General features: G+C 44.2%; 1 protein-coding gene across 1 annotated transcript in view; it reads right to left on the minus strand.

Moving 5' to 3' along the window:
• Nucleotides 1-16639: 16639 nt before the first annotated feature.
• Nucleotides 16640-27398, minus strand: part of LOC149445498 (uncharacterized) — a 34742-nt gene continuing 23983 nt past the window's right edge. The window contains exon 5 of the mRNA XM_089653810.1: nucleotides 16640-17509. Within this exon, the coding sequence (XP_089509936.1) occupies nucleotides 16973-17509 (537 nt within the window). The 3' untranslated portion in view covers nucleotides 16640-16972. The remainder of the gene's footprint in view (nucleotides 17510-27398) is intronic.

Below are 27398 nucleotides of genomic sequence, written 5' to 3' on the forward strand. Positions count from 1 at the left end.
CTCAAAAAGCCCTCCCTGGATCCCGCAGACCCCAACAACCTCAGACCCATCTCCCTGCTGCCACTCACCTCCAAGCTCCTTGAGCGCATAGTCTACGATCGCCTAAGCGCCCACCTTACTGACAATAACCTCCTTGACCCATTACAGTCCGGCTTCCGTCCCCTACACTCCACCGAAACCGCCCTCCTCAAAATCATTAACGACCTACTAAACGCCAAAGCCAAGGGCGACTACTCTGTCCTCCTTCTCCTGGACCTCTCCGCGGCCTTCGACACAGTCGACCACCCCCTCCTCCTTAATAAACTACTCTCCCTTGGCATCAGAGACACCGCTCTCTCCTGGTTCTCATCCTACCTATCCCGACGCTCCTTCAGTGTCACCTACAATGGTACCACCTCCCCCTCCCTCCCCCTCTCTGTTGGGGTCCCCCAAGGCTCTGTCCTTGGACCCCTTCTCTTCTCCATCTACACCTCCTCCCTGGGCACACTCATACACTCCCATGGCTTCAATTATCACCTCTACGCTGACGACACCCAAATCTACCTCTCCACCCCCCACCTCACCCCCACTATCTCCGCCCGCATCACTCACCTCCTAAACGACATCTCAGACTGGATGTCGCTACATTTCCTCAAGCTTAACCTCTCCAAAACCGAGCTCCTCATCTTTCCCCTGCCCCCCCCCCATCCTATCCATCACCACCACCAACACCACTATCATTCCCGCCCCGCAAGCCAAAGTCCTTGGCGTCATTCTTGACTCGAACCTCTCCTTCCTGCCTCATGTCAAATCACTCACAAACACATGCAGGCTCCACCTCCGCAATATTGCCAAGATACGCTCCTTCCTCACCCCAGACACCACCAAACTTCTTGTACACTCCCTCATCATCTCACGCCTTGACTACTGCAACTCTCTTCTCATTGGCCTACCCAAGTGCAGGCTCTCCCCGCTCCAGACCATCCTGAACTCAGCGGCCAGACTCATCCACCTCACCACCCGCTCCACCTCTGCCACCCCCCTCTGCCTCTCCCTCCACTGGCTCCTGATTGCCCAACGCATCAAATTTAACCTTCTAATCCTGACCTACAAAGCCGTTCACAACACTGCCCCTGACTACCTCACCAACCTGATCCCCAAGTACCACCCTACCCGTACCCTTCGCTCTTCACAGGACCTCCTTCTATCCTGCTCCCTGGTCTCCTCCTCCCATGCACGACTGCAGGACTTCTCCAGGTCCTCCCCTATCCTCTGGAACTCACTGCCCCAATCCATCCAACTGTCGCCTTCCCTCCCCACATTCAGGCGCTCCCTCAAAACCCATCTCTTCAGGGAAGCCTACCCCACCCTCACCTAACGGCCATCCTCCCTCATTCCTCCCACCACTTCATCCCCCTCAGCCACTTCATTCCCCTCAGCCACTTCCTTTTGTTCCACTACCCCCTCCCTCCTAGATTGTAAGCTTGAAAGAGTAGGGCCCTCTTACCCCTCGTACGCTGTCTGTTTTTGTGGTACTGTGCCATGTATTGTCCCCCCTATTGTACAGCGCTGAGCAAACCCTTTGGCGCTATATAAACTCCATGTAATAATAATAATAATAATTCCTCCACCCATACTGCTCACTGATTGGTCCAGAGTAGGGCGGGGACTGGGTGATATCAGCCTGTAATCCCCTGGTCACTTTCCTGAGCTGTGTTCCCCGTCCTGTATTCCTGGATTTCTCTCGGATAATCTTCCTTCTCTGTGCTGCAGACACAATTTATGTATCTAGACTGGATTTATGGAGGTTCTGGGGATCAGCTGGCAGCAAAATGTTGATGTTCACCATAAGTGTTGGATGACCTGAGACATGTGTATTGGGTCTTCTACCACGTATCAGATCTAGTAAAATCTCTGACAGAGCAATTCTCCCAGGGTTTCTTACTCTTTTATTTGCTGGCTGTGCCGGGTGGAGGGATATGTCTGTAGTGTCTCAGACCCAAGTCACTGAGTGCAGTCTCAGGAGATGGGAGGCAGCGGTGTGGGATCTCTGCAACTTGTCTACAGTAAACATTTAATATTCCACTGATTGATGAATAATAATATTATGAGTCCTGACCCTTACACTGTATACTCTATGTTGTACATTACATTCTCCTGACCCCTGCACTATATACTCTATGTTGTACATTACATCCTCCTGACCCCTGCACTATATACTCTGTTGTACATTACATACTCCTGACCCCTGCACTATATACTCTATGTTGTACATTACATACTCCTGACCCCTGCACTATATACTCTATGCTGTACATTATATACTCCTGACCCCTGCACTATATACTCTATGTTGTACATTACATACTCCTGACCCCTGCACTATATACTCTATGTTGTACATTACATACTCCTGACCCCTGCACTATATACTCTATGTTGTACATTACATACTCCTGACCCCTGCACTATATACTCTATGTTGTACATTACATACTCCTGACCCCTGCACTATATACTCTATGTTGTACATTACATACTCCTGACCCCTGCACTATATACTCTATGTTGTACATTACATACTCCTGACCCCTGCACTATATACTCTATGTTGTACATTCCATACTCCTGATTCCTGCACTATATACTCTATGTTGTACATTACATACTCCTGATTCCTGCACTATATACTCTATGTTGTACATTACATACTCCTGACCCCTGCACTATATACTCTGTGTTGTACATTACATACTCCTGACCCCTGCACTATATACTCTGTGTTGTACATTACATACTCCTGACCCCTGCACTATATACTCTGTGTTGTACATTACATACTCCTGACCCTTCCCTATATACTCTATGTTGTACATTGCATACTCCTGACCCCTGCACTATATACTCTGTTGTACATTACATACTCCTGACCCCTGCACTATATACTCTATGTTGTACATTACATACTCCTGACCCCTGCACTATATACTCTGTGTTGTACATTACATACTCCTGACCCCTGCACTATATACTCTATGTTGTACATTGCATACTCCTGACTTCTGCTCTCCCCCTCCCCCCACTGCTATATATACACATAATATGGATTCTCTTTTGTTACACCCATTTCCTCCCAGCTGGACATTTTATATCGGACGATGTGATTGGAGCACAGACTTTTACATGGTGATAATAATGTGATAACATCCTCCAACTTTGGACCCTTAAACAGAAAGTGATAATGAGGAAGGAGTCAATACCCCAATGATGGTGGTCTTCAGGATCAGTCCAGTCTTCATCTTGGTTGTTCTCCCCCCATCCTCACTCTCTGACCTCTGGTGGGGCTCAGCCCCGCTGTTCTTCATGACTAAATCATGGACTAAATAAGGAAGTGCAGTACTTCTTGTGTTGGGAAGATGGCGATGAGTGATAGAGGGGGTGGGGACCCTCGTCCTATAATCCCCTCATCACTGTCCCTCCTATAAAAGACAGTTCTGGTTGTTTCCTCACTCTCTGACTAAGGTCCATGAATAAAGAAATGACCTGGTAGGAGATCAGATGAGCCATTTCCTAGTTCCCTTGAGGGTGGAATTGTAAGCTCCTCAGAGCCCAAGCTGCCTGATGAGGGCGGAGTCCTGGTTTGGGGGAACCAATCAGCTCCTGTCTAGTAATCCTCTTTGTCTTTGTATTTTAGTCCATGGCCGGGAGATGAGGAAAACCTCCGAGGATTGTCTCACTTTGTCTCCAGACTGGAAAGTAGAAGATGAGGACCTCACACAGTATAGTCCAGGAGAAAACCCGGCTCCCTCCAATGTCCATCCGGCACCACCCAGTGTAGATGGACCATCGGATTCCTCGTATCCTGAGGAACCTCAGACTGTGGGGGACCAGGCCGGCCTTCCAACAGAGAAGAGGTTCTCCTGTACTGAGTGCGGGAAATGTTTCTGTTCTAAGTACAATCTTAATGTGCATAAAAGATGTCACACAGGAGAGAAGCCGTATTCCTGTCCTGAGTGCGGGAAATGTTTTTCAGAGAAGTCCAGTCTTCACAAACATCAGAGATCTCACACAGGGGAAAAGCCATATTCCTGTCCTGAGTGCGGGAAATGTTTTTCAGAGAAGTCCAGTCTTCACAAACATCAGAGATCTCACACAGGGGAGAAGCCGTATTGCTGTCCTGAGTGCGGGAAATGTTTTTTAGATAAGTCCTATTTTCACAGACATCAGAGATCTCACACAGGGGAGAAGCCTTACTCCTGTTCTGAGTGCGGGCAATGTTTTTCAGTCAAGGACAGTCTTCACACACATCAGAGATCTCACACAGGAGAGACGCCGTATTTCTGTTCTGAGTGTGGGAAATGTTTTTCATGGAAGTCCTCTCTTTCTAAACATCAAAGATGTCACACAGGGGTGAAGCCGTATTCCTGTCCTGAGTGTGGGAAATGTTTTTCACATAATTCCAGTCTATACACACATCAGAGGTCTCACACAGGGGTGAAGCCTTATTCCTGTCCAGAGTGTGGAAAATGTTTTTCACATAATTCCAGTCTTAACACACATCAGAGGTCTCACACAGGGGAGAAGTCGTATTCCTGTCCTGAGTGCGGGAAATGTTTTTCATGTAATTCCAATCTTTGCAAACATCAGAGATCTCACAAAGGAGAGAAGCCATATTCCTGTCCAGAGTGCGGGAAATGTTTTTCAGAGAAGTACAGATTTTACACACATCAGAGATCTCACACAGGGGAGAAGCCGTATTGCTGTCCTGAGTGCGGGAAATGTTTTTTAGATAAGTCCTATCTTCACAGACATCAGAGATCTCACACAGGGGTGAAGCCTTACTCCTGTTCTGAGTGCGGGCAATGTTTTTCAGTCAAGGCCACTCTTCACACACATCAGAGATCTCACACAGGAGAGACGCCGTATTTCTGTTCTGAGTGTGGGAAATGTTTTTCATGGAAGTCCTCTCTTTCTAAACATCAAAGATGTCACACAGGAGTGAAGCCGTATTCCTGTCCTGAGTGCGGGAAATGTTTTTCAGACAAGTTCATTCTTCACACACATCAGAGATCTCACACAAGGGAGAAGCCGTATTCCTGTCCTGAGTGTGGGAAATGTTTTTCACATAAGTCCGGTCTTCACAGACATCAGAGATCTCACACAGGGGAGAAGTCGTATTCCTGTCCTGAGTGCGGGAAATGTTTTTCACTCAAATCCAGTCTTCACGATCATCAGAGATCTCACACAGGGGAGAAGCCGTATTCCTGTCCAGAGTGCGGAAAATGTTTTTCACGTAATTCCAGTCTTTGCAAACATCAGAGATCTCACAAAGGAGAGAAGCCGTAATCCTGTCCAGAGTGTGGGAAATGTTTTTCACAGAATTCCAGTCTTCACACACATCAGAGATCTCACACAGGGGTGAAGTCTTATTCCTGTCCAGAGTGCGGGAAATGTTTTTCAGACAAGTATCATCTTTCCAAACATCAGAGATCTCATACGGGGGGAGAAGCCATATTCCTGTCCTGAGTGTGGGAAATGTTTTTCACAGACGTCCCATCTTTCCAAACATCAGAGATCTCACATGGGGAAAAGTCACTTTCCTGCCCTGAGTGAGGGAAATGTTCCTCACTGAAGTCCTGTCTTCCTGTACATCAGGGGTCCCACACAACCCTGAAGGTGTATTAGTGCCTTGAGTGCGGGAAATGTCTTCTAGATGAATGTTGCTGGACATCCCAGCTCTCATGTGGGGAAGAAGCACACCCTGATATACACCTCAGATATACTCCATGGCTGATCTTCATCATGGAAGAAACAGTTCATAAGGAGATCAGAGGTCCCCAAAGACATGGATGAAGTGTGTGACCGGGTCGGCCATTGATAGCAGGAGAAGAATAAAAATGGAGTCCTGCCCTGTGATTGGCTGAGTACATTTTGTGGTGGGAGATTTCACAAACATTTGGAGGTCTTGTCACACATCTCTCTAACACAGGTGGTCAGACACTATATCTGGCTTCTGTGGTCCTTACCTATAGCAGCCCCTTTCCCATAAGGCAGGCAGGCCTACTGGTACTCGTTGCCCCCAGGACTGATACACAATGCTATAGTGCCTGGCTACCACACCAGGGTAGGTGCAAACTGAGCACAGCAACAGGTACTTGTGGTTGGCAGAAAGGCAGAATGGTTCAATGACAGTCCAGGTACAAGGCGAGTTCATCTCACGAAAATGCATCAGATATCCCAACCAGGCAGTGTTTGGGACAGGACCCCATTGTCTGGGACTGAAGATCTGGCTCTATGTCTGTTTTTTTGGTCGGCTTGTGAGATTCCATTTGTGATCTATCATTTAATAAATGTGATATTACGGTAATGCTCCCTCTTGGGTGTTGTCTTTGACAGTTCCTAGATTCCCCCATCTGTGGAGGACTGCACCTCATCAAGTGACAGATAACGTGTGGAATTGTGAAGCACCAAGATTTGAGTGTTGTTGTGTTTGGCAACATTTGATCGACAAGGCAGGCAATATTCAGAGTAATCAGGGTCCAATCCCTGGTCAAAGACAGGCAGAGTTCAGAGAGTAATTGATATCTGATCCAAGGTCATAAACAGAGGAATACAAACAGCAGAGCAGGACAGACCGACAGGGAGCTTAAACATGCATTATACACACTATCACTAACATGAGACTGCAGGTTTGGCTGGCTTAAATCAGATTTATTCTCCACCCAGAGACTTGCTGCATCATAGCTAAAACCAGGATGCTTTAATGAGACCATCAGTTGTGATGGATTGGGGGCACTAGACGTTCCTGACATTAACCTCCATCTGAAAAGGGGCCAATAATCCCTTAAAGGCATGTTGGGCATCCAGCACAGGACCATCAGGCTGGGCATCCAGCAAAGGACCAGCATGCTGAGCAATGGTCGGGGCAGGGGTGAACTGACCATTTGGAAACTCGGGCACTGCCCGAGGGCCCAGGGTCAGTAGGGGGCCCCATGAGATGCCCCTGGTAGCTTTTTCATAGGCTTTTTGAGTTTGGGCAAGGACACAGGGGCCCCATGATCCCCTATTGCCCGGGGGCCCCATGAGTTGTCAGTCTGCCCCTGGTCAGGGGATCAGCAAAGTCAGGTTGGTTAGCAGGCATAGAGTTTATGAAGCCAAACTGGACAGCAGAGAACCTGTAACATCAGGTTGGATAGCAGGTGACATGGTACTGAAGTCAAGCTGAATGCAGGCTGCATGCAGAGTGGCCTGAAGACAAAGTTGTGGGCTCCACATGGCTGAATGAGGCAGTTTATCCAAAGGCTGGACGGAACTTCTTAGACAGGTTTCAGCAGATATAGTTGCAGTAGGGTGAGGCCCGGTTACTGAAAGTCCCAAAAATGAAAAAGGGCACAATTGGCCTGGGCTGAATCAGAACAACTGGTGCGGAGGCAGACTGGACCACATTGGCAGGTGTAGAGACAGACTAGACCGCATCAGCAGGTGTAGAGACAGACTAGACCACATCAGCAGGTGTAGAGACAGACTAGATGACATCAGCAGGTGTAGAGACAGACTAGACAGCATCATCAGGTGTAGAGACAGACTAGACCACATCAGCAGGTGTAGAGACAGACTAGACCGCATCAGCAGGTGTAGAGACAGACTAGACCACATCAGCAGGTGCAGAGACAGACTATACCACATCAGCAGGTGAAGAGACAGAGTAGACCGCATCAGCAGGTGAAGAGACAGACTAGACCGCATCAGCAGGTGCAGAGACAGACTAGACGACATCAGCAGGTGTAGAGACAGACTAGATCTCATCAGCAGGTGTAGAGACAGACTAGATCACATCATCAGGTGTAGAGACAGACTAGACCACATCGACAGGTGTAGAGACAGAGTAGACCACATGGGAAGTTGTAGAGACAGACTAGACCGCATCAACAGGTGTAGAGACAGACTAGACCACATTGACAGGTGTAGAGACAGACTAGACCGCATCAGCAGGTGAAGAGACAGACTAGACCACATCAGCAGGTGTAGAGACAGACTAGATCACATCAGCAGGTGTAGAGACAGACTAGACCACATTGACAGGTGCAGAGACAGACTAGACCACATCGACGGGTGTAGAGACAGACTAGACCACATTGGAAGTTGTAGAGACAGACTAGACCACATCAGCAGGTGTAGAGACAGACTAGACCACATCGACGGGTGTAGAGACAGACTAGACCACATCGACTGGTGTAGAGACAGACTAGACCGCGTCAGCAGGTGTAGAGACAGACTAGACCGCATCAGCAGGTGAAGAGACAGACTAGACCGCGTCAGCAGGTGAAGAGACAGACTAGACCGCGTCAGCAGGTGTAGACAGACTAGACCGCATCAGCAGGTGTAGAGACAGACTAGACCGTGTCAGCAGGTGTAGAGACAGACTAGAGCGCGTCAGCAGGTGCAGAGACAGGCTATACCACGTCAGCAGGTGAAGAGACAGACTAGACCGCATCAGCAGGTGCAGAGACAGACTAGACCGCATCAGCAGGTGAAGAGACAGACTAGACCGCATCAGCAGGTGCAGAGACAGACTAGACCGCATCAGCAGGTGAAGAGACAGACTAGACCGCATCAGCAGGTGTAGAGACAGACTAGACCGCATCAGCAGGTGCAGAGACAGACTAGACCGCATCAGCAGGTGAAGAGACAGACTAGACCGCATCAGCAGGTGTAGAGAGACTAGACCGCATCACCAGGTGAAGAGACAGACTAGACCGCATCAGCAGGTGAAGAGACAGACTAGACCACATCAGCAGGTGAAGAGACAGACTAGACCACATCAGCAGGTGTAGAGACAGACTAGATCACATCATCAGGTGTAGAGACAGACTAGACCACATCAGCAGGTGTAGAGACAGACTAGACCACATCGACAGGTGTAGAGACAGACTAGACCGCATCAGCAGGTGTAGAGACAGACTAGACCGCATCAGCAGGTGCAGAGACAGACTAGACCGCATCAGCAGGTGAAGAGACAGACTAGACCGCATCAGCAGGTGTAGAGAGACTAGACCGCATCACCAGGTGAAGAGACAGACTAGACCGCATCAGCAGGTGAAGAGACAGACTAGACCACATCAGCAGGTGAAGAGACAGACTAGACCACATCAGCAGGTGTAGAGACAGACTAGATCACATCATCAGGTGTAGAGACAGACTAGACCACATCAGCAGGTGTAGAGACAGACTAGACCACATCGACAGGTGTAGAGACAGACTAGACCACATCGACAGGTGTAGAGACAGAGTAGACCACATGGGAAGTTGTAGAGACAGACTAGACCGCATCAACAGGTGTAGAGACAGACTAGACCACACTGGAAGTTGTAGAGACAGACTAGACCACATCAGCAGGTGTAGAGACAGACTAGATCACATCAGCAGGTGTAGAGACAGACTAGACCACATTGACAGGTGTAGAGACAGACTAGACCACATCGACGGGTGTAGAGACAGACTAGACCACATTGGAAGTTGTAGAGACAGACTAGACCGCATCAGCAGGTGTAGAGACAGACTAGACCACATTGACAGGTGTAGAGACAAACTAGACCGCATCAGCAGGTGTAGAGACAGACTAGACCGCATCAGCAGGTGAAGAGACAGACTAGACCGCATCAGCAGGTGAAGAGACAGACTAGACCGCATCAGCAGGTGAAGAGACAGACTAGATCGCATCAGCAGGTGTAGAGACAGACTAGACCGCATCAGCAGGTGTAGAGACAGACTAGACCACATCAGCAGGTGTAGAGACAGACTAGACCACATCATCAGGTGTAGAGACAGACTAGACCACATCATCAGGTGCAGAGACAGACTAGACCGCATCAGCAGGTGTAGAGACAGACTAGACCGCATCAGCAGGTGTAGAGACAGACTAGACCGCATCAGCAGGTGCAGAGACAGACTAGACCACATCAGCAGGTGCAGAGACAGACTAGACCACATCAGCAGGTGTAGAGACAGACTAGACCACATCATCAGGTGTAGAGACAGACTAGACCACATCATCAGGTGTAGAGACAGACTAGACCGCATCAGCAGGTGTAGAGACAGACTAGACCGCATCAGCAGGTGTAGAGACAGACTAGACCGCATCAGCAGGTGTAAAGGCAGCAGAAATTGAGGACAAGTCAGCCTGGATATGCATCCAAGGGTGTTTATGGACAGGCAAAGGAAGGGGTAATGCAGAGTGTTGGACTTTTGAGGACTTATAGTGAGCACAGATTCTGCAAGCTCTTACACAGAAACAGGAGTCCTTATGGAGAGAGGCCACTAAAGCCCACGAGAAACCAAAGAAAAGGTTTTATTACTCCCTGGGAGCTCGGCCGTCTTAGCTGGATATGCCTCTGAAAGCACTGTAAGCCTAAGGTGGAGGGGAGCAAACAGCTTTCCAGGGGGTAGAATAAGCAGAGCACTAGACGGGGCCCTAAAAATAGAGTTTAATAGTTCAGGAGAAGGGCCCTTTTCTTGGCTTATTGGAGCAGCTGGTGACACAGTGGCCATGGTCCTCACAGTACAAGCAGAGTCCCTGAGATCTTCTAGCCTTTTCCCCAGAGGATAAAGGATAGGCCTAACCTGAACCGGCTTCTTGGATCTGGGTCCTTCCACCCCGAGTCAGGTGACCAGTGGTGGAAATCAGAACAGTATTGTTCAGCGATGTATTTATCCTGATGGTTAGTTTCTGCTGAGTGGGCACGGTCAGGATTATCATTGATTAAACCCAACTGACCTTCAGGCTGGGTCATCTGTGAGGAGACTAAAAGCCCAAGACTGGGGGCCCCTGCAACCATGTAACAACAAGGTTAACCCGTGTCCTTCAGAACCAGAAGAATGTGGTCTGAGCTTGAAGCATAGTAAACAACTGTTTTTAAAGTTGGAAAACATGTTGGGTCACCAGAAACATGACCAGGCGGGATAACCCTGGGCTCTGGTTCCTGCATTACTGCTGGGGGTGCGTTTACATGCACAGACTGTTGGATTTTAGACACATATAATACTTCTTTTAGTGTCTTGAGGCAATTATGAATGAAAGAGCCGTTGAAATAAAAAATAAAGTGTGATTTTATTCTATCACACAATGGTGTAAAATAACAATGTAAAGCGTATCATGAACAGTTCCATGGAGATACAACTACTGTAGAGATAACAATGTAAAGCGTATCATGAACAGTTCCATGGAGATACAACTACTGTAGAAATAACAATGTAAAGCGTATCATGAACAGTTCCATGGAGATACAACTACTGTAGAAATATCAATGTAAAACGTATCATGAACAGTTCCATGGAGATACAACTACTGTAGAAATATCAATGTAAAGCGTATCATGAACAGTTCCATGGAGATACAACTACTGTAGAAATATCAATGTAAGTGTATCATGAACAGTTCCATGGAGATACAACTACTGTAGAAATAACAATGTAAGTGTATCATGAACAGATCCATGGAGATACAACTACTGTAGAAATAACAATGTAAAGCGTATCATGAACAGTTCCATGGAGATACAACTACTGTAGAGATAACAATGTAAGTGTATCATGAACAGTTCCATGGAGATACAACTACTGTAGAAATAACAATGTAAAGCGTATCATGAACAGTTCCATGTAGATACAACTACTGTAGAAATAACAATGTAAAGCGTATCATGAACAGTTCCATGGAGATACAACTACTGTAGAGATAACAATGTAAAGCGTATCATGAACAGTTCCATGTAGATACAACTACTGTAGAAATAACAATGTAAAGCGTATCATGAACAGTTCCATGGAGATACAACTACTGTAGAAATAACAATGTAAAGCGTATCATGAACAGTTCCATGGAGATACAACTACTGTAGAAATAACAATGTAAAGCGTATCATGAACAGTTCCATGGAGATACAACTACTGTAGAAATAACAATGTAAAGTGTATCATGAACAGTTCCATGGAGATACAACTACTGTAGAGATAACAATGTAAAGCGTATCATGAACAGTTCCATGGAGATACAACTACTGTAGAAATAACAATGTAAGTGTATCATGAACAGTTCCATGGAGATACAACTACTGTAGAGATAACAATGTAAAGTGTATCATGAACAGTTCCATGGAGATACAACTACTGTAGAAATATCAATGTAAAGCGTATCATGAACAGTTCCATGGAGATACAACTACTGTAGAAATATCAAGAAGAAGTGTAAAGAAAAAGTCACCATTATTGTCATAACTGTCTGACCATGTGCAACGTCCATCTTCTTCTTGTCCTTCACGAGACTTTGGGAAGAAACCGGAAATAGACGGAAGTGACGATCTTGTCTTGCAACAAGCACCTGTTCCAGCTTCTCATACGTGTGTGTGTGTGTGTGTGATAGATGACAGATAGATGTGACATATGAGATGTGATAGATGTGACAGATGATAGAGCCGTGTAGACTGGCCAGGGACAGGACGGGGTTAATCATGGAGAATAGGACTCACTGGTGGAAGCCTAACTTTTATTCTTACTATGAGGAAAGTAAGTCATACTATGCGAGGAGGTTTAAATGCACACTTCTGGGTTTAGATGGTTTTTATTTCCCATAAGGCAGTGGTGTTCTGCAAACAAAAGGCAGTTCTAAGACAAGATGATCAGCAACACGTGAATGATGCAAAAGGGGCTCTCTGGACTCTGATGAAAGGTGGACTATGGGAACCCAGGTTAAAATGGAATGATGGGAACTATGATGAATGTTGGGGCTTTGGTTACCAGAGACCCCCTTATATCAGAGTTACCCTTTACACCAGAGTCTGCAGTGATCCCCCTTACATTAGAGTCTCCTCCTCACATCAGAGTTCCCAATGCCCTTCCTTAAATCAGAGTCTCCCTTACATCAAAGTCTGCAGAGTCCACCCTTACAGTATATAGGAACTCCAAGAGTTCATATGTAGAGGGGATTCCAATGTAAATGGGGAACTCTGTGGATTCCAATGTAAAGGGGGAACTCTGTGGATTCCAATGTAAAGGGGGAACTCTGTGGATTCCAATGTAAAGGGGGAACTCTGTGAACTTTGATGCGGGAGGGCTCTTATGATTTAATCCATATGAGTAGAAATGTTATTTAATAAAAAAAAATCTGTATAGTTCCACTAAAGTGTTCCGTTTTGGCTTGAAGAAAAGGTGGCAATACTACCCAAGATGACAGGAAGGGGGCCTGCTGCAGAACATGCGAAAGTGTCTCCCTGTGGGACCAAAATAGAGGGCTCAGCAACAGAGAAAGGGGCTCCGGGATCGGTGGAACGGGCCCCAGGCTTGGGGGGGGCCCCGGTGCAAGTAACCATGAAGGCCCCTGACTTTTGGTACCAGAGCCCTTCCCCCTGAGCCCAAGGCCCTTTCCAAAGTGTTTTCAAATCAAATCCATCCAAGGCATGTCTCTGGTGATCAATGTCATACTTGTGGTTGTGGTTAAACCAAACTGTCAAACCTTCAAATGTCTGCTGTCATAGATGATCACATGTGCTGCACCATGACAACTGCACATCTAATCTGAGGGTAAGATGGCAACTTCCTTGGCTGTAAAGGACAGGAGGGTTTAGTGCCAGGTTTACAGAACTAATTAGTATTTAGTAGATATGTGTGATTTCGTTTGTTCAAGTTAATTGTTTGGACAAAAATTAGATTAACCTCCCTGGCGGTATGATTATTTCATTTTTGGTGCTGAAAGCGGTACATTATTTTGCATGGAAATATGTAGTTTTTTTTATTGTAGGCTGTAATTTTTAGGAATAACTCCCTGAAATCTGTCTGAACAAGAGTCTAAATCATACATTTAATTCAATAATATAATCAAACCAAAAACACTGAAATGTGAAATATAGCGCCAAGTTCACACATCGCTGAGCAAAGTCGCAGAATCGTTTTCAGTGTCTGATGAGGAATTTCCCCCACAAATCATTATCACTCAATTCTGCAAGTGGTTCTGATTTACTATCGCTGTTCTCTAGCCGGTCTAAAACCACTTTTGACGTAAAGGGACACTTTTTGGACGCCATGGACTTTTCTAAGTTTCCAGGCAGAAAGAACAATCAAAATGCAGACAGGGGACAGGACAAAGCACTCGGGACAAAATGTATGTGAAATGGGTTGAAACAGCAATGTTTTACTATGTAAAATCATTTTGAAAAAAATGACATTTTTTTTAAATTTTCAAATTTCCCACCGCCGGCGGTGCCCGTACGTCCCGACGTCACAGGGACCGGAGGAGATGGCCGGGGATGCTGCAGGGGACACATCGCGGGAGCGAAGGACAAGGTAAGCACTGCAGGGACTCCCTATGCAGCGCCGCATGGTAAGCCTGAGGGTAGCTCGGGGTTACCGCTTTTGGTACTGACATTTTACCCCGAGCTACACTCAGGAATACCGTTAGGGAGGTTAAAAAAGATTGGGGTAGGGAGTTCCAGAGGATGGGATGACGCCCTGGTGAAATCCTGGAGACGAGCATGGGAGGAGGAGACAAGGGAGCTAGAGAGTAGGAGGTCTTGCGAGGAGCGGAGTGTACGGTTTGGGTGATATTTAGAGACAAGGTCAGTGATGTAATTTGGGGAAGTATTATGAACAGATTTATACAGTTGTGTTCAAAATAATCGCAGTGTGTTGAAAAAAGTGAATAAAGCTGAAAATCCTTCTAATAGCTTTTATTTCCATCCACACAAATGCATTGGGAACACGACACATTCTATTCCAAATCAAAACATGAAGAAAAATACATCAAATTTGTGTTGTTCCTCTAAAAAAATGGAAGAAAAGTGAATATTAGACGGTTCAAAAAAATGGCAGTGTTTGTATTCTTCTTTACAAACTCAAACATTCACTATATAAACTGAGAAATGTTTGAAGATTTTGCTTTCCTTTGAATGACTTCATGAATATTTGGTTGTAGTCGCACTGTTTCTGAGAACTGCTGTACATCTGTGTTGCATGGAGTCCCCCAACTTCTGGCCCCTGTGATCAGGTATTCCAGCCCAGGATGATTGGACCACATTCCACAGTTCTTCTCTATTTCTTGGTTTGGCCTCAGAAACGGCATTTTTGATGTCACCCCACAAGTTTTCTATTGGATGAAGATCCGGGGATTGGGCTGGCCACTCCATAACGTCCATCTTGTTGGTCTGGAACCAAGATGTTGCACGTTTACTGGTGTGTTTGGGGTGGTTGTCTTGTTGGAACACCCATTTCAAGGGCATTTCCTCTTCAGCATAAGGCACCATGACCTCTTCAAGTATTCTGATGGATTCAAACTGATCCATGATCCCTGGTATGCGATAAATAGGCCCAACACCGTAGTATGAGAAACGTCCCCATATCATGATGCTTGCACCACCATGCTTCACGGTCTTCACAGTGTACTGTGGCTTGAATTCAGTGTTTGGGGTCGTCTGACAAACTGTCTCCGCCCACTAGACCCAAAAAGAACAATCTTACTTTCATCAGTCCACAAAATGTTCCACCATTTCTCTTTAGGCCGGTCAATGTGCTCTTTGGCAGATTGTAACCTCTTCAGCACATGTCTTTTTCCCAACAGTGGGACTTTGCGGGGACTTCTTGCAGATAGCTTGGCTTCACATAGGCGTCTTCTAATTGTAACAGTCCTCACAGGGAACGTCACACCTTCTTTCATCTTCCTGGAGCTGATTGTTGGCTGAGTCCTCACAGGGAACGTCACACCTTCTTTCATCTTCCTGGAGCTGATTGTTGGCTGAGTCCGCCCCATTTTGGCTATTCTTCTATCCATTCCAATGGTAGTTTTTCGCTTTCTTCCACGTCTTTCAGGTTTTGGTTGCCATTTTAAAGCATTTGCCATCATTTTAGCTGAGCAGCCGATCATTTTCTGCACTTCTTTATATGTTTTCCCCTCTCCAATCAACTTTTTAATCAAGGTACGCTGTTCTTCTGAACAATGTCTGGAAAGACCCATTTTCCTCAGAATTTCAGAGAGAAATGCACTGTAACCAGCATGTACAACATTTGCTGCCTTCCTTCCTTAAATAAGGGCAATAATTGCCACCTGTTTATCAAAGAATGAATGACCTCACTAATAGAACTCCACACTGCTATTTGAACACGCCCCTTTCAATGAGTGATTCAATGACACAGAATCAGCAGCATGCATGTCATGACTGTTGGGTCTGTTGGATTTCTATGACTCTACTACACCTGCTAGGAAATTATTTGCCATGTAGAAATATCATTTCCACCAAAAACAGTGATTGATCCGGTTAGTGATGTCTGATGGCTAGTATTTTCAACACAACTGTGTATAAAATGAATAATAATACTGTGCCAATTATAGGGAGTGTGACAACTGGGATTATAATATACAATGTATACATAACAACATGATGTCCTCAAACTAGATATAGCGTATTGCCATTCACCTGGAGGACCTCAACTGCCATAATGTCATAACAACAAAACTATTGGATTACAGAGCCATTATAATATTAAACATGTCTGATAAATATATACTTTATTATTACAAATATAAAAGATGAAGTGTGTATAGAAAAGACAATAAAAATGTGTAATATTCAGAGCCAATTAAAAAATAAAATATTAAATTCCAAACATATGGAAATAGTAAAAGAAAAACCATAATTTTTATTCAGTGCTCTAAGTCAGGACTCCATTGTTATTCTTCTCCTGCCATCAATGGCTGACCCGGTCCCACACTTCATCCATGTCTTTGGGGACCTCTGATCTCCTTATGAACTGTTACTTCCATGATGAAGATCAGCCATGGAGTATATCTGAGGTGTATATCAGGGTGTGCTTCTTCCCCACATGAGAGCTGGGATGTCCAGCAACATTCATCTAGAAGACATTTCCCGCACTCAAGGCACTAATACACCTCCAGGGTTGTGTGGGACCCCTGATGTACAGGAAGACAGGACTTCAGTGAGGAACATTTCCCTCACTCAGGACAGGAAAGTGGCTTTTCCCCCGTGTGAGATCTCTGATGTTTAGAAAGATGGGACTTCTGTGAAAAACATTTCCCGCACTCAGGACAGGAATACGGCTTCTCCCCAGTGTGAGATCTCTTATGTCTATAAAGATTGGCCTTAGCTGAAAAATATTTTCCACACTCAGGACAGGAAAATGATTTCCCCACCGTGTGACATTTCTGATGTTTATGAAGAATGGACTTCTCTGAAAAGCAGTTCCCACACTCAGGACAGGAATACGGCTTCTCCCTCGTATGAGATCTATTATGTCTATAAAAATTGGACTTAACTGAAAAACATTTCCCACACTCAGGACAGGAATACGGCTTCTCCCCTGTGTGAGATCTCTGATGAATGGAAAGATTGAACTTCACTGAAAAAAATTTCCCGCACTCAGGACAGGAATATGGCTTCTCCCCCGAGTGAGATCTTTGATGTGTGTAAAGACTGGACTTCACTGAAAAACATTTCCCGCACTTAAGACAGGAATATGGCTTCTCCCCCGTGTGAGATCTTTTATGCACATTAAATTTGGATTTAGAACTGAAACCCTTCCCGCACTCAGTACAGGAGAAGCTCTTCCCTGTTGGAGGGTCGGCCCGGTCCCGCACAGTCTGAGGTTCCTCAGGATACAAGGAATCCGATGGTCCATCTACACTGGGTGGTGCCGGATGGACATTGGAGGGAGTTGGGTTTTCTCCTGGACTATACTGTGTGATGTCCTCATCTTCTACTTTCCAGTCTGGAGACAAAGTGAGACAATCCTCGGAGGTTTTCCTCATCTCCCGGCCATGGACTAAAATACAAAGACAAAGAGGATTACTAGACAGGAGCTGATTGGTTCCCCCAAACCTGGACTCCGCCCACATCAGGCAGCTTGGTCTCTGAGGAGCTTACAATTCCACCCTCAAGGGAACTAGGAAATGGCTCCTCTGATCTCCTACCAGGTCATTTCTTTATTCATGGACCTTAGTCAGAGAGTGAGGAAACAACCAGAACTGTCTTTTATAGGAGGGACAGTGATGAGGGAATTATAGGACGAGGGTCCCCACCCCCTCTATCACTCATCGCCATCTTCCCAACACAAGAAGTACTGCACTTCCTTATTTACTCCATGATTTAGTCATGAAGAACAGCGGGGCTGAGCCCCACCAGAGGTCAGAGAGTGAGGATGGGGGGGAGAACAACCAAGATGAAGACTGGACTGATCCTGAAGACCGCCATCATTCGGGTATTGACTCCTCCCTCATTATCACTTTCTGTTTAAGGGTCCAAAGTTGGAGGATGTTATCACATTATTATCACCATGTAAAAGTCTGTGCTCCAATCACATCATCCGATATAAAATGTCCAGCTGGGAGGAAATGGGGGGAATAAAAGAGAATCTATATTATGTGAATATATAGCAGTGGGGGGAGGGGGGAGAGCAGAAGTCAGGACTATGGAATGTACAACATAGAGTATATAGTGCAGGGATCAGGAGGATGTAATGTACAACATAGAGCATATAGTGCAGGGGTCAGGAGTATGTAATGTACAACAGAGTATATAGTGCAGGGGTCAGGAGGATGTAATGTACAACATAGAGTATATAGTGCAGGGGTCAGGAGTATGTAATGTATAACATAGAGTATATAGTGCAGGGGTCAGGAGTATGTAATGTACAACATAGAGTATATAGTGCAGGGGTCAGGAGTATGTAATGTACAGCATAGAGTTTATATTGCAGGGGTCAGGAGTATGTAATGTACAACATAGAGTATATAGTGCAGGGGTCAGGAGTATGTAATGTACAACACAGAGTATATAGTGCAGGGATCAGGAGGATGTAATGTACAACATAGAGCATATAGTGCAGGGGTCAGGAGTATGTAATGTACAACAGAGTATATAGTGCAGGGGTCAGGAGTATGTAATGTAAAGCATAGAGTATAAAGTGCAGCGGTCAGGAGTATGTAATGTACAAAATAAAGTATATAGTGCAAGGGACAGGAGTATGTAATGTACAAAATAGAGTATATAGTGCAGGGGTCAGGAGTATGCAATGTACAACATAGAGTATATAGTGAAGGGGTCAGGACTATGGAATGTACAACATAGAGTATATAGTGCAGGGATCAGGAGTATGTAATGTACAACATAGAGTACATAGTGCATGGGGTCAGGAATATGTAATGTACAACACAGAGTATATAGTGCAGTGATCAGGAGTATGTAATGTACAACAGAGTATATAGTGCAGTGGTCAGGAGTATGTAATGTACTAACGAGTATATAACGAGTATATAGTGCAGGGGTCAGGAGTATGTAATGTACAACATAGAGTATCTAGTGCCCTCAGTACACCAGTCATCACATTTAACCCCTCGATTGCCAGGAAGACTCTCATACACAAGAAACCTCCATTGCTAGTATGGTGTCTAAACGGATCAATATCTTTGATCAGATCAGCACTATACCAGCGTTCACATTAGTATAGTAAATAAACAAATAATCCCCTGCGCTCCACTGGTATGAACAAACACAACCCCAAATATATGCAGCTGCTACCACCTATTCCCAGTACCACAGGATGGATGACATAAAAAACAATATTGGTGAAGAGCTTCACATGAAAAACTAAATAAGTCGGTGCAATGATATAAAATACATATAAAGTGACCGCACTGTATTGAAAGGTATTGATAACTATTGCTAAATAATCCCCCCCAAAAAATATATAAGTGCCAAGTGTTGAAAGTGCAAAACAGGTCATCCTCCTGCTGACTAGATGGTGACAAAATACAATATATGCACAATAAACATAATACACCATAACATTGCACACTAACTGGAAGTGACAGGAGCTCAGTATGAGGATGAATATTCATTGAAAGTGACAGGAGCTCAGTATGAGGAGGAATATTCATTGAAAGTGACAGGAGCTCAGTATGAGGATGAATATTCATTGAAAGTGACAGGAGCTCAGTATGAGGATGAATATTCATTGAAAGTGACAGGAGCTCAGTATGAGGAGGAATATTCATTGAAAGTGACAGGAGCTCAGTATGAGGATGAATATTCATTGAAAATGACAGGAGCTCAGTATGAGGAGGAATATTCATTGAAAGTGACAGGAGCTCAGTATGAGGAGGAATATTCATTGAAAGTGACAGGTGCTCAGTATGAGGAGGAATATTCATTGAAAGTGACAGGAGCTCAGTATGAGGATGAATATTCATTGAAAGTGACAGGAGCTCAGTATGAGGAGGAATATTCATTGAAAGTGACAGGAGCTCAGTATGAGGAGGAATATTCATTGAAAGTGACAGGTGCTCAGTATGAGGATGAATATTGAGTGAAAGTGACAGGTGCTCAGTATGAGGATGAATATTGAGTGAAAGTGACAGGAGCTCAGTATGAGGAGGAATATGGGAGACCAGCTGGATGAGATCTGCTATACTGTGAGTGTTCTCTTTTGGTTTGTCTTCATCTGCTATATGGAATAAACGGCATCTCACTATGGAGGCTCTTTGTCTGCCTCTCTATAGCCTTGTGATTATCCCGGGGGTACTACCATCTGAGGGCATAAGTGACCTGGCAGAGGAGATGGAGTGCTACTACAGGAGTATTATTACAGAGATCCCCAGTCTGGTGGAGTTATAATACCTAAAGCATTGTGGCCCTTAGGGGTCGCATGGTTAAGGTGAGGAGGCACTTGAGCCACTTTTGGATTACGATATACAGGTGTGGCATGCTAACACGCATCATGTTTGGAGTGAAGAATTGAAGCACTGACATCACGGTGTTTGTTTGCACATGAAATGTCAAGCACTTTGTTATTGCACTTTATTGTGGATTTCACTTTCAATGAATATTCATCCTCATACTGAGCTCCTGTCACTTTCAATGAATATTCCTCCTCATACTGAGCACCTGTCACTTTCAGTTAGCGTGCAATGTTATGGTGTATTATGTATACTGTGCATATATTAGATTTTGGCGCGATCTAGTCAACAAACACATGACTTGTTTTGCACTTTATTGTGGATTTTACTTTCAATCAATATTCATCCTCATACTGAGCACCTGTCACTTTCAGTCAGAGTGTGCAATGTTATGGTGTATTATGTTTATTGTGCATATATTGTATTTTGACACGATCTAGTCAGCAGACGGATGACCTGTTTTGCACTTTCAACACTTGGCACTTATTCATTTTTTGGAGGGGATTATTTAGCAATAGTTATCAATACCTTTCAATACAGTGCGGTCACTTTATATGTATTTTATATCATTGTAAATACTTATTTAGTTTTTCATGTGAAGCGCTTCACCAATATTGTTTTTTTTAAAACATTAGTATTAGTGTCCCCAAAAATGCAGCGTTAGCAAGATCAGCCCCGGCACCTGCCAGCACCTGTGTTTAGCCCGTACACTTACCCCCCTTCTCCCCCAGCAAGTGCAGTGTCAGTAGGTCACTGTCACTTGATACATTACACACAAAACTGCAGTGTTGGCAGAATCAGGCCTGATCTCTGTTAGCACTTGCTGGTAAATTTTGATGACTCTCATATTTATTTATTTCAGGTACTTATATAGCGCTGTCAATTTACACAGCACTTTACACATATTGTACATTCACATCAGTCCCTAACCCTCATGGGGTGTACAAATCTAAGGTCCCTAACCCTCATGGGGTGTACAAATCTAAGGTCCCTAACCCTCATGGGGTGTACAAATCTAAGGTCCCTAACTCACATTCATACATACACATAGAAACTAGGACAATTTATACAGGAGCCAATTAACCTACCAGCATGTCTTTGGAGTATGGGAGGAAACCGGAGTACCCGGAGTAAACCCACGCAAGCACAGGGAGAACATGCAAACTCCATGCAGGAGCGCCATGGTCAGGAATCGAACCCATGACCCATTTACTGCAAGGCAGAAGTGCTAACCACTAAGCCGCCCACATATGCAGCAGAGTGCCAGTACTAGTGCCGCGCTACCTTTTGGTGAACTGGCGAGCACCAGTGGCCTAGTACATCCTTTCACATTTCTCTTAGATTGTAAGCTCCCAGGATCAGGCCCTCCTAACCATCTTGTATTGGACTGTATTGTTGCTGTATTGTCTCCCGTTATATTGTAAAGTGCTGAGCAAACTGTTGGCGCCATAAATCCTCTATAATAATAATAATACCAGCACTGCAGTATGAGTTGGTGACGTGGGGAGTCCCATAATTGCAGTACAAGCTGGTGAGGTGGCCAGCACAAGTATTGTCACGCAACCACCAAGAATTCGCACACAGGCCCATAGAGCTGCCCAACCCAGAATTCAGGTGGAAATAGCAAATTTAACTCCTCCCCTTGATTTTTTGGAGCTGTTTTTCACGGAATATCTGTATGCATTGATTGTGGATCAAAGCAATTTATATGCACAACAATTTATAGCCACCAACCCAAATTCAAACCTTGCCAGACCATTCGCATGGAAACCCATTACGGTTTTTGAATTTATATTTTTTGGGGGCCTAACCCTCAACATGGGCAATACTAAAAGAAATGAATTGCGGTTGTATTGGTCCGCAGACCCGATTCATCATATGCCGTGTTCTCTGCTGCCATGGCCAGGCATAGATATGAGAGTATAATGTGTTTTATGCATTCAGCGACAATACACTCTGTCGTCCTTGTGGTGACCCTGAATTTGACCGGCTCCACAAAATTCAGCCCCTCTAAAATCAACTTAACCAAAAAATTGCAGATGTCTATACTCCCCAGCAAAACATCTGCGTTGATGAATCCCTCATTCATTTTTCTGGCCGCCTTGCATTCAAACAATTCTCCCCAGCAAGCGTGCCAGATATGGGGTCAAGATGTAGAAGACCTGTGAGAGGGCAACAGGCTATACTTATAAGTTTTAGATTTACGAGGGAAAAGATAGTCACGTGGATCCCCCTGGATGCCCAGACTACATGGGGAGCAGTGACAAGATAGTTTGGGACTTGGTGTCATCATTTCTCCATATGGGGTACCACTTATACGTGGACAATTTTTATTCAAGCGTGCCACTATTTAGACATTTGTACAATCTTGGAACTGGCGCATGTGGCACCGTGTGACCTAATGTGTGCCCACCATTAGAAGTGGGTGGATGCAGGGTGGTATATTCTAATGGTGGGCATACCACACTTTTATGGGGGGGCAGAGATTCCTTCTCTTTTTTTCATTCAGTACACAGGCTGAATACAAAAAAAAGAACATAGCATATATACCCAACAAGGACCAGAGACGTACTGCTACATCCCTGGACTTTGAATGGTTATACCAGAATAATGCCTACAGCTGCAGGCATCATCCTGGTATAATTTTTTTCAGCTGGTGATCGGCTTTTATGCAAAAGCAATCCTAGTAGATAATTAGCTGCAGGATTGCTTTTACAAGCAGCAGGATATGATGCCCCCCTCCCCCACTGCCTTCCAAGGCTTTCTTGGGCAGTCCCGTGCCATTGGGGGAACCTGAGAATGTAGCCAGTGTTTCTGCCAGCTGACCATAGAGCTGATTGGAGACCAGAATGGTGTCAATCATCTCTATAGTCTAAGAAATCAGAAGCTACGAGCATTTCATCACTTCAGTTTCGCAGAATATAAACAGCGCCATTTGTAAATTGGGAAAGCATCTGATCACCGATGTTGGTGAGATTAGATAATGTAAGGGCAGGGGAGAGATCCAGAGTCTGATAGACCCCAGATTTCTCAAAAAAGAATATATGACAATGCCCATTGAGGTTATAGGGGATATTTGCATTCCCTGTGATAGCATTAAAAGTGATAAAAAAAAAAAACGGTGTAAAAATAATAAAAAAAAATCAAAATAACTTAAAAAAAGAAAAGAAAAAAAAAGTACCCTCACCCCCATGCGCACACACACACCTGAGTTTGTGAGCCTTGGTCCTGTGCTGGTATGTAAACAGCGGTTGCACCATGCATGTGAGGTATCGCCACGAACGTCAGATGAAGGGCAGTAATTCTAACACTAGACCTCCTCTGTAAATCTACAATGGTAGCTTGTAAAGGCTTTAAAACGTTACCTATAGATATTAAAAACATATGCAGTTTGTCGCCATTGCACAGGGCATGTGCAGTTTTAAAGCAGGTCAGGTTTGGTATCTATTTACTCGGCACACCATCATCTTTTATATTTTACCAAATAATTGGCGAATATATTGTATTTTTGTGCATTAAAAGTAAAAAGTGTATTTTTAAAAATAAAAAATTGCGTTTGAAACATCGCTGCGCAAGTACTATGTGACAGAAAAAAATTACAGCACCCACCATTTTATTCACTAGGGTGTCTGCTTTAAAAAATATATAATGTTTGGGGGTTTAAATTAATTTCCTAGCAAAAAATATTGATTTTTTTTCATGTGAACAAAAAGTGTCAGAAAAGGCGTGGTCTTCAGGTGGTTAGAAGAGTGAGTGATGTGTGGCATAAACTTCTAATGCTGGGCATAGAATGCCCCCACCCCCCAAAATGACCCCTTTTTGTAAAGTAGACACCCCAAACTATTTGCTGAGAGGAATGTTGAATCAATAGAAGAATTTATTTTTTTACCACAAGTTTTTGGAAAATGACAAAAAAAAAGTTTACACAAAATTGTCACTTAAATGATTTATTGCTCACACAAGCCATGGGTATATGTGGAATTACACCCCAAAATACATTCTGCTACTTCTCCCGAGTATGGGGGTACCACATGTGAGAGACATTTTGGCAGTCCAGCCAAGTACAGGACCCCAAAATCCAAAGACCACCTTACACTTCCTGACTACCTATCACAGATTCAGAGGACCTGAAATGCCAGGATAGCAACACCCCCCCCTCAAATGACCACTTTATGGAAAGTAGACACCCCAAGGAATTTGATAATAAGCATGATGAGTATTTTTCAGATCTCGTTTGTTGCCACAAGTTTTTGGAAAATGAAGAAAAAAAACAAAAACATTTTTTTTCTTTTCTTTTTTTTATATTTCAAAAGCTTGTGAGAAAAAATACTCACCATGCCTCTTTTTAAATTTCTTGGGGTGTCTACTTTCCAAAAAGGGGTCCTTTGGGGGGGTTGGTGCTATCCTGGCATGTTTGGGCCTTCGAAACTGTGATAGGTAGTGAGGAAGTGTAATGAGGAAGTTACGCACCTTCAGGCTTTCAAAGTGGTCATTGGATTTCAGGCTCCTGTATGTGGCTAGACTCACAAAAAGTCTCACACATGTGGTACCCCCATACTCAGTAGAAGTAGCAGAATGTATATTAGGGTGTAATTCCACATATACACATGGCTTATGCAAGAAATATATAATTTAAATGACAACTTTTTGTAATTTTCTAGAAACTTGTGGGAAAAAAAAAATCTTCCATGGACTCAATATGCCTCTCAGCAGATAGCTTAGGGTGTCTACTTTCTGAAAAGGGGTCATTTGGGGTGTTTGTACTATCCTGGTATTTTAGCACCTCAAGAGATGTGATGGGCAGTCAGAAAGTAAAAGCTGTAAATTCCATTATCTCTCCCATAGTTTGTAGACGCTATAACTTTCACACAAAGCAATCAATATACACTTATTGGGATTATTTTAACCAAAAACATGGAGCAGAATACATTTTGGCCTAAATTTATGATGAAATGTTAGTTTTTTGGGATATTGATGACAGAAATGAGAAAATATTGGTTTTTTAAAAAAACACTTTTTTTTCTCAAAACTTTCTTTGTTTATAGTGTCAAAAATAAAAAGTGCACAGGTGATCAAATACCACCAAAAGCTCTATTTGTGTGAAAAAAAGGACATCAATTTCATCTATGTACCTTATTGCATGACTGCGCAATTGTCAGTTAAACTAGTGCAGTGCTGTATAGCAAAAAAATGGTGCAAATTGCATAGTTTGTAGACGCTATAACTTTCACACAAAGCAATCAATATACACTTATTGGGATTTTTTTTACAAAAACATGGAGCAGAATAAATTTTGGCCTAAATCTATAACTAACTTTGAGTTTACTATATATTTTTTATAGCCGAAAGTAAAAAATATTATTTTTCTTCAAAATGTTTGGTCTTTTTTTGTATATTGCACATAAAAAAAGCACACAGGTGATAAAATACCACCAAAATAAAGCTCTATTTGTGTCAAAAAAGACATAATTTTGTTTGGGTGCAGCATTGCATGACCGCGCAATTATCAGTTGAATTAGTGCAGCGCGGAGTAGCAAAAAGAGGTCTGGTCATTAAGGGGGGTAAATCCTCAGGAGGGCAAGGGGTTAAATGTTTACTGTAGACAAGTTGCAGAGATCCCACACCGCTGCCTCCCATCTCCTGAGACTGCACTCAGTGACTTGGGTCTGAGACACTACAGACATATCCCTCCACCCGGCACAGCCAGCAGATAACAGAGAAGGTCCCCTGGAGGAGTCAGGCACAAGGCAGGAGACCCCAGTCACATGTCCTGGGTGCCTACATTATGCAATGCTTATAGGAAAAATCAACATTTTTCTGCCAGCTGAACCCCAGAACCTCCATAAATCCAGTCTAGATACATAAATTGTGTCTGCAGCACAGAGAAGGAAGATTATCCGAGAGAAATCCAGGAATACAGGACGGGGAACACAGCTCAGGAAAGTGACCAGGGGATTACAGGCTGATATCACCCAGTCCCCGCCCTACTCTGGACCAATCAGTGAGCAGTATGGGTGGAGGAATGGATTTAGTGTTCATGACCCACCTGTGCTGATCTCTGTAGGAGTGTCCTCCTCTATAAATGTCCCCGTTATTCCATCCTCCTCCATAGACTGCTGATCATCCCTCACATACGCCTCTTCTTCTTCTGCTTTCACCTCAACTTTTATATTTATCAGATCTTCACCCTAAACCAAGAAAATTAGAAATTTCACCAAAAATATATAAATATAAGCTCACATGAAAAATCCACATATTTTCTCCTCAAATGTATGTTCTAGATGCTCAGTCCAACCAACCTTGTAACAATGAGGGATGGTGTGACCTTCCTGTGTGGAATCCCGGGAATACAGAGGACGGGGACATCTCTCTGGTGGGTTCCTGGTATTAGGTGGCTCCATCATATCCTTGTGTCCTTCTGAAAACTCCTCCATCACTCCATACTCCTCATCCTCCTCTTTATACTCTTCTTTAACATCAATATTATCATCCCCGAGGATTCCACTCTGAAAGATATAATAAAACATTCATTGTAACAAACATGCTGTGTATAAATCACAACTACCAATAATTGTCATCATCTACCTGATGATGGTGAGGGATGGTGTGACCTTCCTGTGTGGAATCCCGGGAATACAGAGGACGGGGACATCTCTCTGGTGGGTTCCTGTAGCTGGATGACTCCACC

This window comes from Staurois parvus, unplaced genomic scaffold, assembly GCF_062004578.1.
Source record: "Staurois parvus isolate SC_StPar_1 unplaced genomic scaffold, SC_StPar_1.0 ptg000720l, whole genome shotgun sequence".
Classification (NCBI taxonomy): domain Eukaryota; kingdom Metazoa; phylum Chordata; class Amphibia; order Anura; family Ranidae; genus Staurois; species Staurois parvus.